Below are 23,347 nucleotides of genomic sequence, written 5' to 3' on the forward strand. Positions count from 1 at the left end.
AGTACATACCAAAATAGTTATGGACTTAGACACTAATCCAACACGCCAACCATATGGTACTCGTTATGGGGTCCCGCGCCCCGTGGTAATCTGAAGCTCTACATGCCCGGAACTCCCTGAAAGTAAGCGTGCGCGACCCCATCATGGCCGCCACCTCAGCACGAAATGTGCCTAGCTTCTCCTCCATCAACTCTAATATACCCTCCTTGATCGAACCAAGGATCACTGGAGTCTACTCAAGAATGATACGAGTAACCTCTGAAGTGAAGAACTCTCTAGCCTGCTCATCTAACTGCTCGGCTCCCGAGCCTGATCCCAATCCCTCTCCGGCACCTAATCTGCCGCCTGCTGGTCTAGGACGTAAAACCACCATTCTGAAAACATATCACAATAAACGTCGGAACACTGATATGACTCGAGGGACCATTACTACTACCGACTTTTCGATATCATCTCAGCCTTCCTCGATTCAAGTACGGATCCTCTGCTTCCAGTAGTATGGGCCCCTACTACCTTCCACATCTATCCGTACTTTCCTCAAGAACTGCCTCGACTCCACCTAGCCACTACTACCGTTGTTGATCTCTACTGCTCTCATCCTAGGCTTGCCCTAGGGAAATCTTGGACTCAACCCAACCAGTCCTCAGCTGCTGAATGCCTCCTTTTAATGCCAATTAACCATTACCTAAATACCATCACATGTGGCGAGGTTCAAATAATCCTTCGAGTAAAAGACTCGTCCCCACAACAGTTAGACTCAGACAAGAGCTGTGCAGCAAGGACAAATCCAACACTCTGAGATTATTCAACCCTATTCACATATGATGTGGCATATTCACCTAATGGCTAACTCCCATCACCCAGAGTCCTACAGAGCACGAAGCAAACAACATTCGGACACGGAAACTACTCAAACAATTCTATCCTCATAATGAGAAACTGTACTAGCATACGATGCTAAGCTCATGCTATCAGGCATAACCTAAATAGGCTATCCTACTACTGTCTAATCAATTTCTAGCATGCAATTCTCAGAAGGCTGAAACACATAAAGCAGGCACATAAAGCATCCTCCTAGATCCTTAGTCCTATACTAGCATGCTGTTCTACTAAAACTAAAACTGAAAATGATAATCTTAAATTTGTATGGGTAATGTGGGAGTACTTACTTGAGCTCGGCTGATCGCATGCACCACACCCTTTTCTCTTTATCAAAACTCTTTTCTTTCTAAGTTCTTTTCAAAAAAAATGTTTTTCTTTTTAAAACCTTTTACCATTTCCTTAGTTTGAGTTCAGACACACCAAAGAGTGTATCTGAATCCCTCAAACCAAGGCTCTAATACCAACTTGTAACATCCAAAAATACGACCATAAAATTTTTGTTTTAATAATAATAAAAATCATATACTGATCGTCATATCATAAAAACCATACGTCAAATATCTCAACTCATAATAAAATGCCGTGAAACAACTGTATCAAATCAAACTATGAATCAAAACAAACTCCCAGGATAAAGACTGAAGCTGTGGTGTGTGCGATGCCATCATCCCGAGCTCTTCCCTTTACTTGCGGAAGTACCTGAAACCAAAACTGAAATTGTAAGCACGAAGCTTAGTGAGCTCCCCCAAACTACCACATACCATACAATAACATATAAACACGTACTGGGCCTTTCCCACTGCATCAGACCGAAGTCCGGAAACTGCATCGGACCGAAGTCCGGAACTGACTGGGATCTTGTCCCTTGCATCGGTCCGGTGTCCGGAACCAGCTGCATCGGACCGAAGTCCGGAACTGACAGCATCGGACCGAAGTCCGGAACTAACTGATCATAGCATAGCATAAACACATATCAACTAGCATAACACATATCATCATAAACACATATACTGCATACTGCATCATGCCATAGCCCGGAAGACATAACACATAAATCCTGCCTGAGCCACGAAGGCATCAAAAACACTATCTGCTGCGTCGGACCGATGTCCGGAAACTATTGCTAGCTAATCGGGTCGGAATTGTGGCCGCAGACCCGTTCCTACTGGAAGGAAACTCACCTCGTAGTCTAGCTACTGAAAGAACTGCTCCAGGATCTGTCTGTTGCGGCTCCAGTTTCACCCCGGCTACAAATTCCATAAGTACCCTCAATCAAATACTGATAATCATACTGAGGGTAAAATGACTATGTTACCCCTGGAAAAAGTCAACCTATTGGTCAAAGTCATCATTCAATTGACCTGACTCGTCGAGTTGGGTCACCAACTCGTCGAGTCCTTACTCTCACTTTCTTGCTTCTGCTCGCTACTACTCGTCGAGTTTGGCATAGACTCGACGAGTTCCTCTTCGATACTAACACTCAGTCAATCTGCATCCGACTCGCCGAGTTGTATGAACAACTCGTCGAGTCCTCCTTCGACATATGAACACCTTGACTGTTACTCGCCGAGTTGTATAAACAACTCGTCGAGTCTGCTCTTGAGGCATGAAGAGTGTCTTGGACTGGCCGAGTCAGGGCATTGACTCACTGAGTCCCTTCATGAATGAGTACTCCGACCTCTGACTCACTGAGTCCACCTAAAGATCACTGGTTCCACTTGGCATAACACATAAAAGGGAAAGAAATCGGGGACTCGCGACTCGACTCGCCGAGTCTGAAGAACAACTCGTCGAGTCGGTTGCATGCAGCACTACTCCGATGATTTTGATCAAAACCGGTGCATGCAACTTACAGATCTGGGTTCCTAAAGCTTGATTAGCACGTAAAGTTTCCAACTTTACGTGTAGATATGCATCAATACGGGTTTAAAGGCTCAAAATTCACTAAAAGGATAGATCTATGGAGTTCATGCGAAAAGGGTTACATAAAGGCAAAAGATCTGAGCTTCTGAAGCTCAAACATAGATAGATCTGAAGGCTACTAGACAACACATGCTTTCAATGTTACTACCAAGCCAAAAATGATAAAAACAGGCCAAACGAGAGATCTAATCGAGGAATGACAAAGGTTTGAGCTTGATACCTCAAAGAAGACTGTGATACCACCACAAACTCATATCTAACTCCTTCTCCCTTGATTCCTCCTCTTCCTCTATTCCACAAATGGACCACAACCTCACCAAGTGAGAAAAACACACCAAAATGATAAGGGTGGCTAGGGTTTTCGTGTGAGGCTCTTATGTGGGCGAGGGAGGCTACTAAATGCCCAAAAGGTCGTTTAAATAGGATACAAACCCGGGGATTTAGGGTTTCATTCAGACTGATGGACTCGCCGAGTCCAGGATATGGACTCGCCGAGTCGCCAACTTAAACGTGCACGAAATCCCGTCTCTACTCGACGAGTCGGGCAACTCACTCGTCGAGTTCCTCTTGAAACTTGAAAAAAAATATTAAATAACATACCAGAAATGGGGCGTTACAGTCCTAGCCTTAATATTTCATTTGGGTGTTATATTATGGACTTAAATCAACTAAACTTAAATTTCTCCCTTGTAGATGTCTAATTTTGACAACTATGGTCTTCCTTATCCTTTTGAAAAATGCTTTCCTAATGAAGATGATATTCCACATGGCGATCGAGGTGAAAGATCAATCCTTTTGGCGTGCATTAGTAGAAATGGAAATCATACTTCACTTCATCCACCTCCTCCAATTAATCTCCCTAACCCACCTGTTAGAAGACTTGAAAAGTTCAAGGTCACTCAAGCCTATTGGCAAGCAAACACAAAGATGGAAAGTCAGTATGTGCTCACGTCTTGGAGATGAAGTTGCATATTGACAGGCTGAAAATGTTGGGTGTCGAAGTCTCAAGGAAGCTAGTTGTTGACTTGGTTCTTCAGTCACTTCCTGAGTCATATAGCGGGTTCATTAAGGACTGCTATATGACAGACCACAACATGACCCTTATTGATCTTACCCATTTTCTTATTGCTGCTGAATCAACAATGATTTGTCACACTGGTAAAGCAAATTTGATTGGAAGATCTACTTCCCAAGTTTCCATTGACAACCGTGATAATCCAGAAATGATTTCTTCTCCTAGGAGAAAGAACTTGGCTAAAGTCAAAAAGTTTAAACTTAAGAGAAAGGCTGGTTCTGGGATTGTGTCATGTTTCGATGCGAAAAAGCCATTTGTTTCTATTTCCAAGAAAAGGGGCATTGGAAGCGAAGCTACCCTGACTACCTGAGAGATCTAAGAGATAGTAAAGTCAAATTGTGTGGCTCTACTTTAGGTACATTCATTATCTAAGGCGGTGTTTGTTTTTTGTCCGCAGATCTTCCTGACCTCTTCTGTCTGTGCGGCGCAGACCACGCGCAGACATTAGCCTTCACAGACTGTTTGTTTTTTTGAAGATTGTAGACTTAAAAATGTATGTGCGCCCTCTTCTTGGCGCAGACGAGGACCAGAGTCTTCTAACATCTTCAGACATCTTCTAGCCTAAAAAAAAGACATATACTTTATTTATTTTTTAAGTTTTTTTTAATATATATTTATTCCAACTTTATTAGTGATAAACAATTTGAACAAAAAAAGTTACAATACTTAAAAAAAGTTACAATACTTTAAAAAAAAAGTTCGACGACACAAACATGATATTTTTGATAAATTTATAAATAAAAGTTTATTACAATAATATTTGTTGAAGTGGTTTATATAAATATGAATATATATATATATATATATATATATATATATATATATATATATATTTCGTGTCAAATTTTATAAAACATTATTTAATAAAGCATCGTCAATTTCTTAGAAAAAATATTTATGGCACATTTTTAATTAATTTAATTGAAAAAATCTAAGTTTATTTCCATTCATTTATATACCAAATTCTTTAATTCCTAATTACAATGTTTATGCATAACTTTGCAACCAAAATTGTTGGTTTTTATCAAATATATACGTAAATTTGTATCATTGTTATTTTCACTTTTTATACAATAGTACATAAAAGTTATTTAATATTTGTTAATTATTTATAACAAAGTCATAAATATATTAAAAAATCACTTTGTAGTTTAAAAAAATCAGTTTATTTAGATTTTAGTTTATCTTAGTAGCCTGCAGATGTTAAAAAAACAAACAATCTTCTTTTTTCAGATTACAGACGTTTGGTCCACCTCTTCTGCTGCAGAGGTCTACAGATGTGGTCCGCAGACTGCAGATATTTTTCCTCACAAAAAACAAACAGCACCTAACTCTATTAAGTTTCTAATGGATGATTCTTAATAAATGATGTGATAAAATTGTATTTAGATGTTTTGTAGGATCAAAGAAAAGAAAGGAAGATTAAAGGATGAGTAGGCTGAGTCTGATCGCGAAGAAATGGATTTCAATCGCATGGTTTGATGATCGGATTTTTGAGCGGCTACTTAAGAGTTATGATAGATTGCTTAGAAATATTTAGAAACATAGTTTTCATTTGTAATTGCATTGTAAGGAGAAGTTTTTTCCACATTTTATAAATAAATAAAATTTTGTTTTTGTTTTACTTTATATCTCCTTCCAATGGCATTTGTGAAAATTGGTGTTTATATATTTTAGCAAAACTGGGAAATGGATTTGATTCATTCGTTTGTGGTAGTGTCAAAATTTACCAAATAAGGAAAGATTCCCATCATCCAAGTTTCAATTAGACAGAAACTTGGAATCATGCAACTTGTATTGTGTGTTGTATGAGAACCTTCATCTTTGGGAAATTAAGACTAATTCCTTGTTCACATGTAAATGTGAGTTTAGTGAAGGATTAAGGGATCGAATATACATTCTTGTGCACTGGTCTAGTCCACCACAAAGAACGATAAGACTATTCGTTATAATTTACTAAAAGATTAGTAAATATGATTATATTTACAAGATTAAGTATAATTCTGAATCATTGAAAAAGTTTCAATGTATAGCATAACAAATAAGAAAAATCAAATTAGGCAGAAAGATAAAAAGTTTCTCCAATCTGAAAGGAAAAGAGAGTACTTTAGTATCATGTTTTATGATCATTCTAATGATTATGAAAATCATATCACAATTGATCCTCTAAGGACACCTTAGTGCACTTGTATGGCTAAGAAAAGGAATCATAAATTGTTGAAATGGTTAAAATCAAATAGATGAATCATACTTCGTTCCAATATCAAGTCTTAGAGTCATACTCCTAGATTGTACCTTGAGCGACATATCTTATGAAGTGTTTTTCTTGATAAGAACCTGCACTAACTCTTGAATATTTTTTTGTCAAGGACAAAAGAATCTTATATGTCAAGAGGTTAGTGGGAGTCTCAAGTGGTGTTGAAAAAGTTTCAAGAACAGATCAAAAATAAATCTATTGTTTATCGCTAGCACAAGACTTGAGGTTTACAACCTATCGTGTTTGACATATTCTTATTTCTATGCCTATTCCGGTTAAGTTGATTATGTATGTAAGTTCTATGAGTTCTCATTTGAACGCATAAGGCAAAGTACCTTGATCAATGGAAAGTAGATTGATCTCTAGGGGTGAGTTGTTAAACAACTTGGAAGACATGGTAGGCCCTTGTGCTACCAGATGGCAAGAAATTAAGATTAAGCAAGTTCAATCCATATGAGTTTAGATTTCTCATAAACCTTGTCTTTTGATAGTAGTCAGAAATGACAAATTCACATGGATAGGAACACATACACTATAAAATCTAAGTGGCATAAGGTTTCTTTCCATTTCATGAAAATGATTGTGAGGAAACACTTTCACTAAGTAGATTTTTAAGGATTAGAGTTAGTAGTTGTGATAGTTGCATTCTCAAATTCGATTATGATTACGACATCCCTCTTCATAGTTCGAATTGTGAGAAATGGCAGATAGTTTGAACATTCGAGACTTATTAGTTTAAGTTCTGAAAGGTTCAAACACACACTTGTGCTATTTAATCTAAAAGGTGTATGAGCTTGAGAAGTCTGGAAAAGACTTATCGAAGCACCAAGTATCAGAAATCTGAACTTTGGTAAGAAAGTCAATAAGTATTGATTTCTAGAAGTCTATCTGATTTCTGAGTACATGTCAAAGCTAGTGGGAGCATAAGTGTTATGCTAATAATAATGTAATTAGTATGCTAGTGGGAGCACAATAATTACGTTAAGTATTGCGAGTTAGCAATGTTAATTATAGAAAACAAAAGTTTCAATTCGCAAAGTTGTAGGGTTGAAAAGTTGTTTTGTTATAATTAAGGGAGAGGAATTCATACTTCATTTCAAATCTAAAAGCTTAGATTGAGATTTTAATCAAATTTAGTCAAGAACATATATGAATGTTATGTTGAAATGATTCAACATAAGGAAATTCCATATATGGAAATGTTATAGCAAAAGACTGGTCAAGTATCATGTCTTTATGTAAGACATTAAGAATCGTATCCCATATGCTTCGGATGTAGGATCGATTAAATATGCTATAATATTAATTTGCTCTAATTTTCCAAATGCCTAGGGCATTAAGAGGGAAAAGGAATAGAACGAGATATGACTAAAATGGTTAAGAAATTGTCGAGGATAATCTGAGGTTTACTAAAGATTGGTTGCTTATGGACAGTTGGAAGTATAGTATAAGTTTTGGAAGGTCTACATTGACAAGAAGAGGTAACTCTTGTTCAGAAGTGATAGTCAACATGGAAATATAGAAATGTTCCATAAGTGTAAGGTAATCATAAAATCTGCATAAGATTAGAAATCTTAAAGCAAGAAGGGCGTTCAAAGGAATGTACTTTGAATATGAGATTTCGTTTCCATGGAATTGTTATCCATTAGAATACTTTGTAATATCTTTTGCCAAAGTCTCGGTGACTTTTATGCATTAGAATTATGAAAGGATTATCGCATTTAATTTTTGAATCTAACAGATTATAGTAAATGGCAAGAATTTGGTATTCTTACACTTATTATAAGGATTTGGATTGTGAAATGATTATCATTGGAAATGGTTACAATTGATCTATTTTAGAAAGTAAGGACCATATGTAAACATAGTATGCATGCTTAGAGCATGGGATAACTATTTTTTAATTTAAGTATTAAGTTGATTAGTCGAAAGATTATACAATGAATAATGTGTAATCAATATGGTGATTAAATAGAAGTTGTTTTATTGATATTCAAAAGTGTTGAGACCATATTGGATTCAATTATTCTTGTGTTTCACTTTGCATGTTTTACTTACCGAATAACTAGGTTATTCAAACATCCACAATCAATCATACATTGGAAGTAAGTAATGAGGTAAGACTGTCATGAATCTAAATGTAGGATTGTCTAATGTGTTAGACATAGCACAAGTTTGATGCAGTGTTCATGAGTACTCCTGTAATAAGATTAGAGTATTAGATTAAACCCACGCTCATATGAATCACTTTATGGATTTTATCACGAGTGATTGTGAGACGATAATATCTTATATTCTAGAAACCAAGACGTGTGAGTTTTAGTTTACAATTCGGTTGCACATTGATGATATGTAAACGCACCAGTAACTCGGTGTTATAAAACGTATTGATGTGTGTGATTTGATGAGTAACTAGAGCAAGCATATGAGTCGAAGTTTATCCATTCCTTTTACCCAATGTGGGATAAAAGTGATATTTGTGGGTCCCTCGATGATTTAGTGATGACACCCTAAGCGCTTGGCTAAGCTTGGACTGATTTGATTTGTTCAATTATTCAGTTGTCATAAATCGGAAATCGGGAACAACAGATGGATAGAGAGAATGATTATAATCCATGTCTCAGGCCATATGATATTTTGTAGAATGGAAGAATATATGATCCCTTATCTAATAGACGCATCATTGACTAGGTCAGAGTTCGACATCGGCTTTTAAGAGCTACGATTGCTAGTCAGTGTTTAAGTTGTACTTGCAGTTATAATTATTAGACTTATCCAAGTGGGTGACTGTTAGATTAGGTGTCTAAGCCAGTAACTATAATTGATATGTACTTGACCCGATAGTAGCATTTCCTTCACCAGGACAATTTGATAGGATGGATATTTGAAAAAGAGGTTATTTATGATTACTAATATATTACAAGTATAATATATTAATTGAGAAATCATATTATTTAATTAGTATTGATCAAGAATTAATTTGGAATTAATTTAGTGACCAAAAGACACTAATTAAATTAACAGGGACTAATTATGTAAATTAGTGATACACATGTTTGGGCTATTAATCCATGATGGGCTAAGTTTATGTAAGAATCCATAAAGAGTTAGTCCACATGAGTTATGGATCATAAACCTAAGTGTAAGAATTAGGTTTACATGTGACTCTTGGATTCTACACTATATATGTAACCCCTTTATGCATAAAAATTGACACACTAGTGATCTTGGAGATACTATAGCCGAATTTTGGTGCCTAGAAACTCTCTCTCAAAGTCCTCCTTTGTTCATGGTGTTTGTGACTTGTTTGAGGCGTCACATTTGAGGTGCTAAGTTCTTAAAGGCCAAATACATCAAGCTACAACAAAGAGGTAATCATCTAATCAAAATTATGATTAAAATATCAAATTGTATGCTAGTTGTAGACTTTATGCTTTGGATAATATTATTTCATGTATAACTAGAGAAAACTTAGATCCAAAGCATCAGGGTTGTATGTGCACCATAGGGATGTTAGAGTACATAAACCCAACAATTTATGACTATGATATGTCGTATTTAATTGGAACTAGTTTTAGTAAAAATTTAAGGCCTAAACATTTTTGTTAGGAAACGTACCGATATTCATAGGTGGTTTCGGGAGAGTCTGTCCTTCAGTGATCGTAAGTACCCTTCCATCACCACCAGCATTCCTTGCTCTTGGGCAATCTCTTTTTAAGTGTCTAGTTTCACCAAACTAGTAACAAGCTGGGCTCACTCCAAAGTCAGGGACCTGGGTGAAGGGTTATGTCGGTTCCTTACAGAAACGAGTAGTGTGCACCTTCCTGTTGCAATTTTTTCAATGCATCTCCTAACAAACTCCGGTGTGATGGAAGTTACATTTGTTACATTTTGGAAGGGTTCCAGCATATCGATTGGTGGGTGCTGGAGTGGCAGGGGTTGTGGCAGCATGAACAACAACAATTTGTTGTTTCTTCGAGGGCTCTTGCATTGGATGTCCCTTTTTCTTTCTCCAAGACTTTCGCTTATAGTCACCCCCTTTTTTTGAATCGGGAACGAGATTCATCACGCCTTGGCGGACTCCATGGTCGATGATTCTCTAGGCTAAGCGTTTGGCGCTATCGAAAGTAACAGGGTTTGAAGCCAATACATTCCCTTGAATTTGAGGAGATAGTCTCCAGATGTATCTCTCTACCTTCTTACTCTCCGGGGTAACCATCCTGGGACATAGTGCTGCTAGATCACTGAATCTAGTAGTGTAGGCTGCTATGTCAGAGCCTGTCATGGTAAGGTTCCAAAGCTCTTGCTCTAGCTTTTGTACTTCACCCCTCAGGTAGTACTATTCCATCACCATTGCCTTTAAGTTCTCGTAGCCCATTGAGTTAGCCACTGTGAGGGTCAGTCACTTGACATGGCCATTCCACCAAGTAAGGGCCCTGTCAGAGAAGGTACAAGCGGCAAACTTTACTTTATTCCCTTCCAGGCATGCACAAATCTCGAAAACTGACTCCGTTTTCTCGAACCATTGCGTTAGGGAAATGACTCCCCCGCTTCCATTAAAGGATTTTGGTTTGCCATTAGTGAAATCTTTGTAGGAACACTCCCTAGGGTGTCCATGGCTATCTTCGTGGTTAGAACAGCTGGCACCACTACCCGCCCCACTAGCACTACTTGCGTTGATTTGTGTCATGGCGACTGCCACAACAGCTGTTACTGCTGCTTGGAAAACAGCAGGGTCATACTGTGGAGGTGGTGGAGTTGGTGGTGTGTTGTTGAAATGCCTGTTTGATTTACTTGGCGGCATCTTTCTGTCGTAGAATTTAAAATTGAAAATACGATAAGTCTTTGCTAATGGTTATAAAATCGGGTGTAAATGAACTAACTATATTAGTTACTATATGCATCATGTGCCGACTTGTAAAGAGTTTTGTAACCAATTCATAATAGAAGTTTATGTAAAAATAAACTTATGAATTCTGATAGTAATACCCTCAATGAAATTTTGTGATTTGATTTACTATTATTAGTTGCGGCGAAAGATGTGATAAGTCTAACACATAGTGTGAGTAGTGTAATCACTAACTCACTAGGTTATATTACTTTACTAAAGTGACGCATATGGTGCTCTGCCACCTCGCACATCTCGCGAGTGGTCTCCTCTGCTCTCTGTCATTTCTATGATTGTCCTAGTTTTAGTTGTAAAGATTTGCTGTCTCATGGCATCCATATGGTGTTCTTGTTCCTCGTAGATGTGTTGAATATTCGTTCCATCACGCTTTGGGTTTTTGACAATGATATCCATTACTTCATGATGGAGAGTCTGAACCCGAATGTCCGAGCGACTTCTCAAGTATGCTCTTAATAGGGTAAGGTTCACTAACGAACTTTACAGCGCCTTTCTCTTTGTTTGATCCCTTCTCGGAATCCTCCTCATGAACCCCTTCTAGTTCTTCCTTGACTCCTCAGTTGGCTGTTGCAATGGATTTATGATGTCTAGGTATGTCGTTTGTGCAAGAGTAGAGGTATATAAAGAATCTATGATTTCCAGTAAGGGTATACACTAAGCAATTATATATCTACCAGTAAGGGTCTATGGTTTCCACATAAGTTAATTATAGTATCATAATATGATCTTATATTATTTTAAACTTTATGTTTGGTCCTAGAATTTCTTGGTATATAGAGTTGGTACGTTTTAGACTTGTTGCAACACCACGACTATTCCTAGGCATATGCTAGTCACTTCTCGGATAAATATAGTTGACCAGGCTATATTCATCCCAGATTTGATTATATACACCAAGGTCTACTCATGATATTCAACAATCTTAATACATTTGTTTTGTTCTTATTATGACACTGTTCTAGTATATAAGTATGCATGTATACTTTTATAAAAATATTACTTGTATTATATTTAAAAAGTATAACTCTTAGTCAGAGTGTTTTAGTCCCATTGTATTTATAGTTGTATATCTTATATGGTTTGATATACTGGTTCACTATAAACAATGCTCTGATACCAATCTGTCACACCCCAAACCGGAATGGTGGAAACGTTCGGGGGCGAATGACGTCATGTAAAGTATCATAACAATGATAATAGTAATCAAAGCAACAACCATCATATTGAAAATATATAATTTACATTGTGTTCGAATCTTTGTATGTTTGATTCCAAAAGTATATAACAAAAAACTAAGATGTAAAGCTACTATGCTATGTCTTCTCGAAACCTGTGTGTGTACCTGTCTACTGATTTCCTGAGAATACAAGTGGTTTTGAAAAGAGTGTTAACATTTAAGTTGGTGAGTTCATAAGCATTTTGTATGAAAAGGTATGTTATTTGTTCCTTTGAAAATGTTAGTGTGTTCTTCCAGAAAACCCAATATTTTCTTTGTAAAAGTGTTGTAGCCTTAGTACCTTAAGACCAAATTGTATAAGTTTCTTATGCTTAGAATTTATAATACAAAGTTCTAAATTTGTGTAAGTGGTATGACCTATAATGGTCCCTCCTATAATTACTTAGTGTATACAAGTTATATATAACCCTAATGTCTACCCTAAGTAATCATAGAGTTAACAATAATGGTCCTTTCAGAAATGTAAGTTGTACTGTACTAGAAAATAGTATATTGTAATTGTATTTGTATGTAATCCTTTTCTAAATGTATTTTTCTAGAAGTTGTAACCTGTATTGTACTGGAAAATCATGTAATGTAGTTTTATTATTAAGTAAAACCAGCTGAAGATGTGTTTGCCCCGTAAACTAAATGTAAAGTTAATACCCTCCTATGATCACTTAGTGTATACAATCTATATATAATCAGGATCAAACGGACAATCGAATGGGTGGAACTACCCTAAGCCCACAACCAAACAAGGAACAGGAAGTAAGGCGGAAATCACACATTCAACTGCCTATCGGATCTTCATTGTATATAACCCTAACATATACACTAAGTAATCATAGATTTAATACCCGTTAAGATTGTTTGAAAATATATTACTATGTAAATTTGTCGTTGTTTTCTCTATGTGAGTTCTTATAACCATACTGTGACCTAAGATGGCCTGAACACGACGTTCTCCAGGCTTCCAAAACATTAACAACATTTGTCACCCCAGACCGGCCGGTCCAACTATAGCTAACAAATAGGGTGTGGGATTGTCAGTCCCATATAGATCTATACACAAATATCTTGCTCTCCCTACAAGAGACTCTAGTTATAAGTCAGGACTTTCGCTGGTACTTAGGTAAGTACTTGAAGACGTCTCACAAATTTATTGCTTCAACGAGTTTACGAGTAATGAACTCAAAACCCTTTTAGTAAATGAAAATGTAATACCCTTTAGTGAATGAAAATGTAACTTTTCCATAGAGATTTCTAAGTGTATAATTATAATGTATGTTCTGTTGAAATGAAAACGGTTGCGCTTTAACATGTTATTGCATGTAAATGTTTGTAAATTTGGTAGTAATGTCATTTTGGATATTTGATATTTTCACGTAAATGATACATAAAATGTAAGAAAACATAAATAATGGTTTGTATTTTAACATGGGTTTCCTTGTGTTTTACTTGTATTCCCCCCCCCCCCCCCCCTAAAACATAGAAAAAACATAGAAAAGTGTAGGGGTAAGAACTCACCTTGAGTGTGATTGCGATTAGAATCTAACTAGAAACCGTTAGCGGTTCGTGATCGTCGAGCTCGGGAACCGGAACGCCTTCAGTAAACGAGAGAGAGAGAGAGAGAGAGAGAGAGAGAGTGAGAGAAAAGAATTTAGTGTAAGAAATGAAATGGTCGAGCTTGATGTTTATAGGCTGATTTTTGGTCTCTCACATCGTGAGCCTCACATGCTCACGTCGTGAGCTTCCACGAGTCATCCTATAGCCTTCCCAAGTGTTTTCTAGCCTCGATTAGTGTCCGATGTATTGAGACACGACATTCTACTTATTGCTATTCGGTTTTTCTAGGTGGAAATTTAGTATCTTGGAGTGCTAAGAAACAACCAACGGTCTCTTGTTCTAGTTATGAATTAGAATGTAGAGCTTTGACCAACACTGATGCTAAGATTATCTGGATCACACATCTTCTCAAAGAACTTCACATCTTACCTCCCTCACGACCGACCATTTTGTATAATAATAAAAGCGCTTTGTTTTTAAGTCAAAACCCTATTGCTCACAAACGTGCTAAGCATATTGACATCAATTAGTTTGATATCTTCATAAAAAGCCCTCCATGACCTTTGTTTGAGGATTTCTGCACGAAGCTTCATGTCAGTCCTTCCCCTACTTCGTTTTTTTTTTTTTTTTTTTTGGGGGGGGGGGGGGTGTTTAATAGCATAAATTCATTTGTTTTGATTCTGTAAAGTCTATAGTTTTGGAAACTTTGTTATTTCTTTATCTTGTTTATTGTATTGTTGTATTATTTGATTCTGTAAACTTTGTTATTTTTATGTCGGGTTTCGTGTTAGGGGTATACCTTGAAATATGTCGTGTCATGTGGGCTAAAAGATTAAGCATGTTGAAAGAGTAGGAGTTTGGTAGGCGGAAATGAAAAACTAATAGTTTGGAGGTGGAATATATGAAGTCATAGCAAGTTTAGATAACAAAATTAAAAGAGTATGAGATGGGGAGGTGGAAGACAATATCATGAGGATGAGAGAGTGGTCAAAGTGACTATGTAGTTTGGAAGAGAACGAAAAAATTGAAAATGAAGTCGTGATCTAGACGATTAAGTCATTTAAACATTATAAAACGACTCAATCAAAAGGTTTTCTTTTACTTCTGATTTTGGGTTTGTATCTTTCTAGTTTATTTAAAGAATTCAAAATACTTGCATATCAATAAACAGATCATTTTCAAGTCATATTTAAGTTGAATTTTTCAACCCTAACCTTATCTGTTTAATTTTCTTGTCTTGTTGTGTCAACCCGTTTATTTAATCGAGTTGATATATCTTACTCAAACTCATTTATTTCGTGTTGAGTCTATATCGGATAAAACCAACACAAACCCACTCATGTCTTGTCGGGCCCTACATACTTTAATGATAAGGGTTAAACAATTATTAGCCAACAGTTGTTTAATTTGGATACTTTACTGATAAGGGTTAAACAATTATTAGCCAACATTTGTTTCTATTTGGATGGTCAATTTAGATGATCAAAGTGAACTCCAGCATTCAAGGCAACCCATCTCCAGCTTTCTGATTAAAGGATCGGTTCTTCCATTCCAAACTGTAATCCATAACTCCGGAAAAGATGTACTTTTTCTCAGTCCTTATGTTTCTCCTTACTGTATTGGGTATTGTGTTTTACTTTCTAAAGAAACAACAGGATGGAGATGATGGTAAGCACAAGAATTTATCCATGTCAGCACCATCGAGTCAGCAATCCCTACACAAAGAAGAACATGTTCAGAGGAACGATTCATTCTCATCACCCTTGCTGGATAAACAGTGTCGACGTTTTTCACTTGCTGAAATTAGGTTGGCCACCAATGATTTTGATGATGCATTTGTAATCGGAAAGGGCGGGTTTGGGAATGTATACAAAGGTAGAGTTGACTTTGGGAAAAGAATTGATGTTGCCATTAAGAGGTTGAATCTTGAATATTCGAGTCAAGGGGCAACCGAGTTTCGGGCAGAGATTGAGATGCTTTCCAAGTTTCGCCATAGTCACATCGTGTCTCTACTAGGATATTATGAAGGATCTACGGAAAAAGAGATGATCCTTGTTTACGAATACATGCGGAATGGGAGTCTTGGGGATCATTTGCACAAAAGAAAAGGTAATGTAAGTAATTCATCTCAGCTGACATGGATCCAGAGACTCAATATTTGCATAGATGCTGCTCGTGGTTTGGACTACCTCCATACAGGTACAGGTGTTGAATCTAGAGTCATACACCGTGACATCAAGAGCTCAAACATCTTGCTGGATGAGAATTTGGTAGCGAAAATTTCTGACTTCGGGTTGTCCAGGATTGGTCCAGCTAAGCTGGTGGGGACCACTAATGTTTATACCGATCAGATCAAAGGCACATTTGGGTACATGGATGCCGAGTATTTCACAACTCAGAGACTGACACGAAAGTCTGACGTGTATGCATTTGGTGTGGTGTTATTGGAAGTGCTGTGTGGTAGACCTGCTCTGGATTTTACATTGGGTGAGGAGCAACACAGCCTATCTGTATGGGCGAAAAAGTGCATCAGAAAAGGTAAGATTGATCGAATCATTGATCCCTATTTGAGGGGGAAAACGAGAGCTAAATGTTTGAAGGACTTTGGGAAAATTGCATATGAATGTCTCCTTGCATGTTCAAAGGATCGACCTACAATGACTAAGGTGTTAGCTAAGCTTGAGCTTGTGTTATCGTGGACATTGCAAAGTGAGATGAGTTCTCGTGATCAAAAAGACATTGGAAAATCTATATTTATTGAGAAGGCATGGTCATTGTTCTTGATTAAAGCTCCAATAAGTAAGTTAAAACTCTTTTATTTACTGTTTGGGATTTTTATAAGTTTTATGTTTAGGTTGATATATATTCCATCTCGAAGGCCAGTACTCACCAAAAAATTTGATCATTATATATCACTGATACAATGACCTATAGGAAGATGGCTATGATCATGTACACGTACATGTACATGTCGTTGTCTTCTATTTAAAAAGCCCATAAATAATCTCATGTTAATTCTGTTTCTAAATGTTAATTAATTATTGTTTCAGAAGGTCGTGTGGGTGCTAGAAAGAAACTTGGGCAAAGCATCAACAACATTAAGAAAGGCATGATGATGGAAAAGCATGCCACCACGTTTGTTGAGGGTGGCGTTGCAACTGCTTCTCAGCAGGTGGTGCTACCTGGTAAAGAGACAAAGATACCAGTCTTGAAGATGTTCACGTTTTCTGAGCTTCGGAGTGCCACTAGGAATTTTCGGCCTGACATGCTGGTTGGGGAGGGTGGTTTTGGGAGGGTGTATAAAGGGTGGTTGGACAGTGTGACTTTTGTCCCACGGAAGGCTGGTGTTGGGTTAGCTGTGGCCATCAAGAGACTCAACCCTGAAAGTGGTCAAGGTTTCTCTGAGTGGCAGGTTTGTATGTTTATTTTGTTACTTTACTTCCATGCTCTTGCATTGAAATACTTTTTTGCTTTGCATGATCGAGTTGCGTAATTGGCTTATTATTCTCTTACCTTCTTAACATTACATATATATTACATATATGCACAATTTGTAACCCTCAATATGGATTAGCAATCTATTGTAGGTCCCTAGCTATCCCATTTTAGGCAATGTTTTTTTTATTTTTTATTTTGCATTATTCAAAGAGATTTTCTAATATGTGCCCTAAGGGCACATATAAGAAGTATTAATTATGAAAAATATTACCATAATTAAATTCAAAATACATTTATTATGGAGATTATTAATGCGTTTCACATTTAATTATGGTAATATTCGTTATAATTAATATAGTTTACATTTAATTATGGTAATATTTGTCATTAATTAATACTTATTATATGTGCCTTAGGGCACATATTAGAAAATCCCTTATTGAAATCCCTTAAATTATTCCTTTAATTATGGAACGTACCTAATCTTCTTAGAATCAATCTCATCCCTTGATCTTCTTAATCTATGTTGATCCTGGCAATGTATGCACGTACGTTCAAGTTCTTTTGAGAACTCAATGATTCGTGAGAACTTGAGATTTTTTTTTTTTTTTTGGATGAAAAAATTACATTGCCTAAAATTAATGGATGGGAAAATAGCACATTGACTGAAGTGGGGAATCGAACTAAAAAGTAGACTGCCATCATTTGAATCTAACCAAAATAACAAGTACATATAGAGTGTTGTGAATACCCTATATCTAACAGAACCGCTCAATAATTGACTGAAAAGTGTTGTCTGATGTAAAACAGCACTAAAAGATCGAAATATGGTAAAAGTGAAACTATGGTAAAGAGATCGGAATATTGTACATGAATTGCGGGAACCTTTTGTGTCCTATTTTTCCTCTTAGTGTAACCATTCTTGTTAAATAAATAGATTTTTAAAAGAAGTATATTATAAAGTGGCAATATTATCTAGTAGCTAGCTGACGGACGGTACAAAGGAAGTAAAAATCAAAATGTTAATTTTGTGTGTTTTCATGACAGGCAGAAGTGAACTTCTTGGGAACATTTAGCCACCCAAACATTGTTAAACTCCTTGGCTATTGCTGGGAAAATAAGGAGTTTCTTCTTGTTTATGAATATATACAAAGAGGAACCTTAGCTAGTCATCTCTTCGGAAGTAAGTATGTAAATATATATCAACAAATATGGAAAGTTGATCAATGGTATCTGTGAAATTTGTAAATGATATATTTCCGTTTTAAATTGGATTTTAGAAACTGTAAAACCACTTCCGTAGGACATGAGGATTAAAATAGCAATAGGAGTAGCACAAGGCCTTGCTTTCTTGCACACTAGAGAAAAGAGCATCATCTTCAGAGATGTGAAAATGACAAACATTTTGTTGGATGAGGCAAGTAAAAAACAGACAAGTTTTACTCTGAACATACAATCCATGATTATAATTGCAACCTTTAAGCAATTTTTTGGGGGGTTCTATTACATATTATATAATAAAAAGAATAAATATGTATCATAGCAATTTGTTATAGTGAGTTATATATGTTACAGGAGTTTAATGTGAAGCTCTCGGATTTTGGACTAGCAAAGTTAGGTCCAGTCAATGGAGAATCTCATGTGTCAACACGCATTATGGGCACCTACGGTTATGCAGCTCCTGAGTACATAGCCACCGGTTAGTTCTCTAATCTCCTTGTTCAAGCTAGTACAACTTGTTGGTTTTACGGTTTTTCACTTTTTATTGGGATTTCTTATCTAGCGTTTTTTTGATTCAACTCCAGGTCGTTTATATGTGAAGAGTGATGTTTATGGTTTTGGAGTGGTGATGCTAGAGATGATTACCGGGTTATTTGCAGTTGACAAAAGCCGGCCTAACTCACAACATTTGGTGGAGTGGGCTAGACCTTCCTTAAACAGTATCAAAAAACTACAGAAAATCATGGATCCACGGTTGGAACAGTTTTATCCATCAAAAGGTGCAATGGAAGTAGCGAAACTCATCCTAAACTGTCTTGAGCCAGATCCAGTGTGTCGGCCTTCAATGGAGAAAGTGGCGGCATGTTTAGAAGAGATCAACACAATCAAATTATAACCAAGGAAGTCAAGAGGCTAAGACATGGTACTCGAGGATCCCAACCATGAACAAAAGGTTTGGTAATCATGGAGTGGATCGATCAATTACCCATCTGAATAATATCAATGGAATTATCATCAAGGTTTTGCAATTTATGTTAATTAGTGTGTATCTTGTAGATGCATGCATATTCTAGATGTATTTTTATTGCATTTGTAACATCATTGTTAGGTCATCTTATGTGTAATGTAGGCTCATATCCACTTGTATTTTATATATATATGTTTTCCGGTAAGAACTTGTCAATCATGAGATTTTTTTTCATGGTACGGGAGCCTAAAGTCCTCCAAGAAAATCTCTCATCTCTCTTCAATATCGCCCCCTTCCTTTCTTTTATTGTGTTGTCTCGACAGCCTAAATCCTAGGCCATACTTACCCTTCTATTTCCTACAAAAAAAGGCAAGTGTTGTCCTTAACCCCAATCATCTGCTGAAAAATACTCTGACATTACAAACATCAAAGCTATCATTCGTGTTGCCCTTAAACTTGATGAGTTGAACAATAATAATGTTTGACGCCAGCTTTCGAAATCACATTCTACATGTTTGGAGTGTTTGATCACATTGATGACACATCTAGCCCAACTACACGAGATGAAATTGAATGTAACAAACTTGATGAAAGTATGAAGCTTTGGATCTATGCAAGGGTATATGCCTTTTGAAATTTTAACAAAAAAATTTCAACAACAGATTTGCTTAAATGATGGAAAACAGTTTAGCTTCTCAACTGGATTATATAGGAAAAATTAAGCTATATAAACTAAAATGAAAGCAACAAAAGTTTAAAGATGTAAACAAAAAGTTGTCAAAATAAAGAATAGAGGACATGTAACGACCTAAAAATAATGATAAAAAATTTTTATTTTTAAATCATCAAAACATCGTGCCTTAAATAGTCATAAAACAATGTATCAAAAACATTATAGTAGAATAATCATCAATGCAAAAATCGTAAAAGGATGTTGTGCAATCATGTCAGATCCTTTCTTTTCGAACTGGAGTACCTAAAATATTAAACCACGAAACCATAAACACAAAACTTAGTGAGTTCCCCAAAATACCATATACCATTCAAATCAGTGGGCCCAACCCTGGGGTATATTTCAACCCAAAATACAATAGTGAGCCCAGTCTTGATGTATATTTCAACCCAAACATACAATAGTAGTCACAATATTTCAATCCAAACATACAACAGTGGGCCCAACCCTGGGGTATATTTCAACCCAAACATACATGCAAGAGTGTGACAACCCGAATATTTCGTATATATAATTTCAGCAGACTATAACTTTATTTGAAAATCAAATTCATTTCCGCCATCTTTTAGCCCAATTTAAAGTCCGTATTAATATTTTGAGCCGACTACACTTAAGGATCAAGTGTTATAAAACCGCCACTAAAGTCTTAACATCAAAAACCATGCCATAAACTCCATAAGATGGAGTTTACGGCCGTAAATGTGGAGTTTACGGCGGTAAACTCTGGGCGGAAAACTCTGGGCGGTAAACTCACTTGGGCAGTAAACTCACCCTATATAAGGAATGAGTGGTCCTCCATTTCACTCTTTTTCCACTCTTAGAAGTCTCTCTCTCTACTCTCTCTCTTCAAACTCGGATTTGATCAAGAATCACCCTTTTCAAGCTCCTAGATTGTAAGTATTCCTATCCTAACTCATTGTACACTAGGATTAGCATGTTTTGGACTTAGAAAACACCATGAATCAAGGATGAATGAGAGTTTACGGCCAATGAATGTTCTTGGGCCGTGAATTACCTTTAAGGGTGAAAAGTTGCCCTTTCTTCCTTCCTTATGCCTAGAACTCAACATAGAATCAACCACCATTGAAGTAGGGACCTTAAACATCAAAGAAACCAAGTCCTCTTAGAGTTTACGGCCGTAAACCCAAAAGAAAATGGTCCTTTGGCCGTAAACTCCATAAAAGGGTCCATTTGGAGCCATAGTCACTTCCTATGCCCTAGATTTGAGTCTAGCTTACTTCCTTAAGTGATATAAGACCTTGAAGCATACAAACACACCATAGCCATGAGTTTACGGGCATAAACTCATGGGGAAGTGGTCTTTGGGCTGTAAACACCTCTAGAAGTCATCCACTTGAAGAGTAAACTCCATAATGAGGCCATACACTCCGTATATGCAACCCGTATCATTCCTAACACTTGAAATAAAGTGTTTTCACGCATTAGAGTGTATTTACTTACTTAATTAGTGATTAAATAGCTAATTAGATACAATTATGTATCACTTCATGTTACATAGGATACGAGTGTGTGTTCAAGTCCTCAGTTGGCACATAGCATCCTATATAGTTCGTTCATCCGAATCACCCAAGTCAGGTGAATTCATACCCCTACACTTTTCCGAGTTTTTCATGTTTTCAGGGGGGAATACAAGCATATCATAAAGGATTTCGTAATTCAAAAACTGATGTAATTATAACGATTTTCGATCAAACTTTTAGATACCTTTATCCCTTTTGTACTATGCAAAGCATAAGGGACGCTTTCTAAATATAATTACATAGTTTTCTAAACAACATGGGAAGTTATCAAACCATTCAAATTGTTATGGGAATAATTTGGGATCTTCATTACTTGCTTTCAGATTCTAATTTCATGCAAAGTCAATATATAAACTATGTCTGATTTAGTTTATCCATTATTAACCTAGAGTATCATGATAAATAGTTACCTGGTGTTTAATTATTTATACTCTACTTTGTTCCAAACGACTTCGAAACTTGATAACAGCTAAATATTTCGTGAATTAGCTAATAATAGCTTATGAGACTTATCTTCGTTATGCCCTACGGGGTACCAATAAATCCTCTCTGGCAGTATAACCAAAGTCTCCTGGAGGGAGAGCGTGAAATTTGTGGATAGATCTATTCGGGACTGACAATCCCACACCTAAACTGCTAGCTACAGTTAGGCAGGCATGCCTGTGGTGACAAATTTTGTAAATCGTACGACGCCTGAAGAACGTCAAGGAGGTCACGGGTCAAATTAGTATGGTTATATGACTCACAATACGTATAAACTAACTTTGTTCATGGATTACTTTCCTTCTTCTATAGCTTTATTTATGTAATAAAACTATCTACTTACTTACTGGAGGGTATTCTAGGGACACAACTTATGGTTTTATCTTAAGTAGTAAAACTACTATACTTACTGGTGGTAACCAGGGTTTTCTTACCGAATGGGAATCGACAAACATGGAAATTGACTAACATGTTAGAAAATATGGGATTTTCTGGGAAAACATGCATATGTATTTCATAACTCAATAATAATGGTTTTCGATATTTACTGAAATCTTTATCAATGGAACTGAAGTATTTTTATAAGATTTAGTAACCAGTTTTTCATTACAAAACATGCTTATGAACTCACCAACTTTATGCTGATATTTCTAAAACTGCCTGTATTCTCAGGTCAACGTTAGACAGGTATCTTGCTTACTTTTGGAGAAGACAGTGCATATAGAAGTCTCGTCTTTACTCTTGTTTATACTGATGTATATAAACTATGTATTTCTCCGCTTTCAAACAAATGTAAATATTCTTATGTAATGTAATGGTTGTGTTTACTATGCTTACTATGTACAATGGTTGTGATACTACTAATGACGTCCTCCGCCCCGGAACGTTTCTGCCATCGGTTTCTGTAACACCGTGAAAATTTAAAACAATTTTTCGCATTTTCAATCACATTTTTACAAATTCATTCATTCATAAAATGTCATAATATCATGTCTTTGTTTCACAAAATATCTCCCAAGATCACAATACATAGAATCCCATGTGTGTATACGAATCAAGTCGACGCCTTCCCGCGGTCATCATTGGTACCTGAAACACATAACACATAACATTGTAAGCATAAGCTTAGTGAGTTC

General features: G+C 36.4%; 1 protein-coding gene across 3 annotated transcripts; it reads left to right on the forward strand.

The window, feature by feature from the left end:
• Positions 1 to 15,268: 15,268 nt before the first annotated feature.
• Positions 15,269 to 19,688, forward strand: LOC111889332 (probable receptor-like protein kinase At5g59700). 3 transcript variants are annotated; one of them, XR_006186035.2, is made up of 6 exons: positions 15,269 to 15,410; positions 15,484 to 16,627; positions 16,879 to 17,240; positions 18,314 to 18,449; positions 18,842 to 18,965; positions 19,072 to 19,096. XR_006186035.2 is itself a non-coding variant. In XM_042897644.2 (5 exons), exons 1-5 carry the CDS (start codon positions 15,294 to 15,296, stop codon positions 19,380 to 19,382), a joined length of 2,058 nt encoding a protein of 685 aa, XP_042753578.1. In that variant the 5' UTR covers positions 15,269 to 15,293; the 3' UTR covers positions 19,383 to 19,688. The 3 variants fall into 3 exon arrangements, 1 of the variants encoding a protein (XP_042753578.1); XR_006186034.1 differs by lacking the exon at positions 19,072 to 19,096 and adding an exon at positions 18,547 to 18,683; XM_042897644.2 differs by lacking the exon at positions 18,314 to 18,449 and having other exon boundaries at positions 19,072 to 19,688.
• The last annotated feature ends 3,659 nt before the right edge of the window (positions 19,689 to 23,347 follow it).

The sequence above is a fragment of the Lactuca sativa genome, chromosome 8 (assembly GCF_002870075.4).
Source record: "Lactuca sativa cultivar Salinas chromosome 8, Lsat_Salinas_v11, whole genome shotgun sequence".
In the NCBI taxonomy this organism is placed as follows: domain Eukaryota; kingdom Viridiplantae; phylum Streptophyta; class Magnoliopsida; order Asterales; family Asteraceae; genus Lactuca; species Lactuca sativa.

Excerpts from the sequence above, each read along its gene's own strand:
- LOC111889332 (XM_042897644.2), top strand. The coding sequence starts at position 15,294 with ATGGTCAATTTAGATGATCAAAGTGAACTCCAGCATTCAAGGCAACCC. Across the intron at positions 15,411-15,483 it reads TCCATAACTCCGGAAAAGAT|GATGGAGATGATGGTAAGCA; the intron begins GTACTTTTTCTC and ends AAGAAACAACAG. Across the intron at positions 16,628-16,878 it reads CTTGATTAAAGCTCCAATAA|AAGGTCGTGTGGGTGCTAGA; the intron begins GTAAGTTAAAAC and ends TTATTGTTTCAG.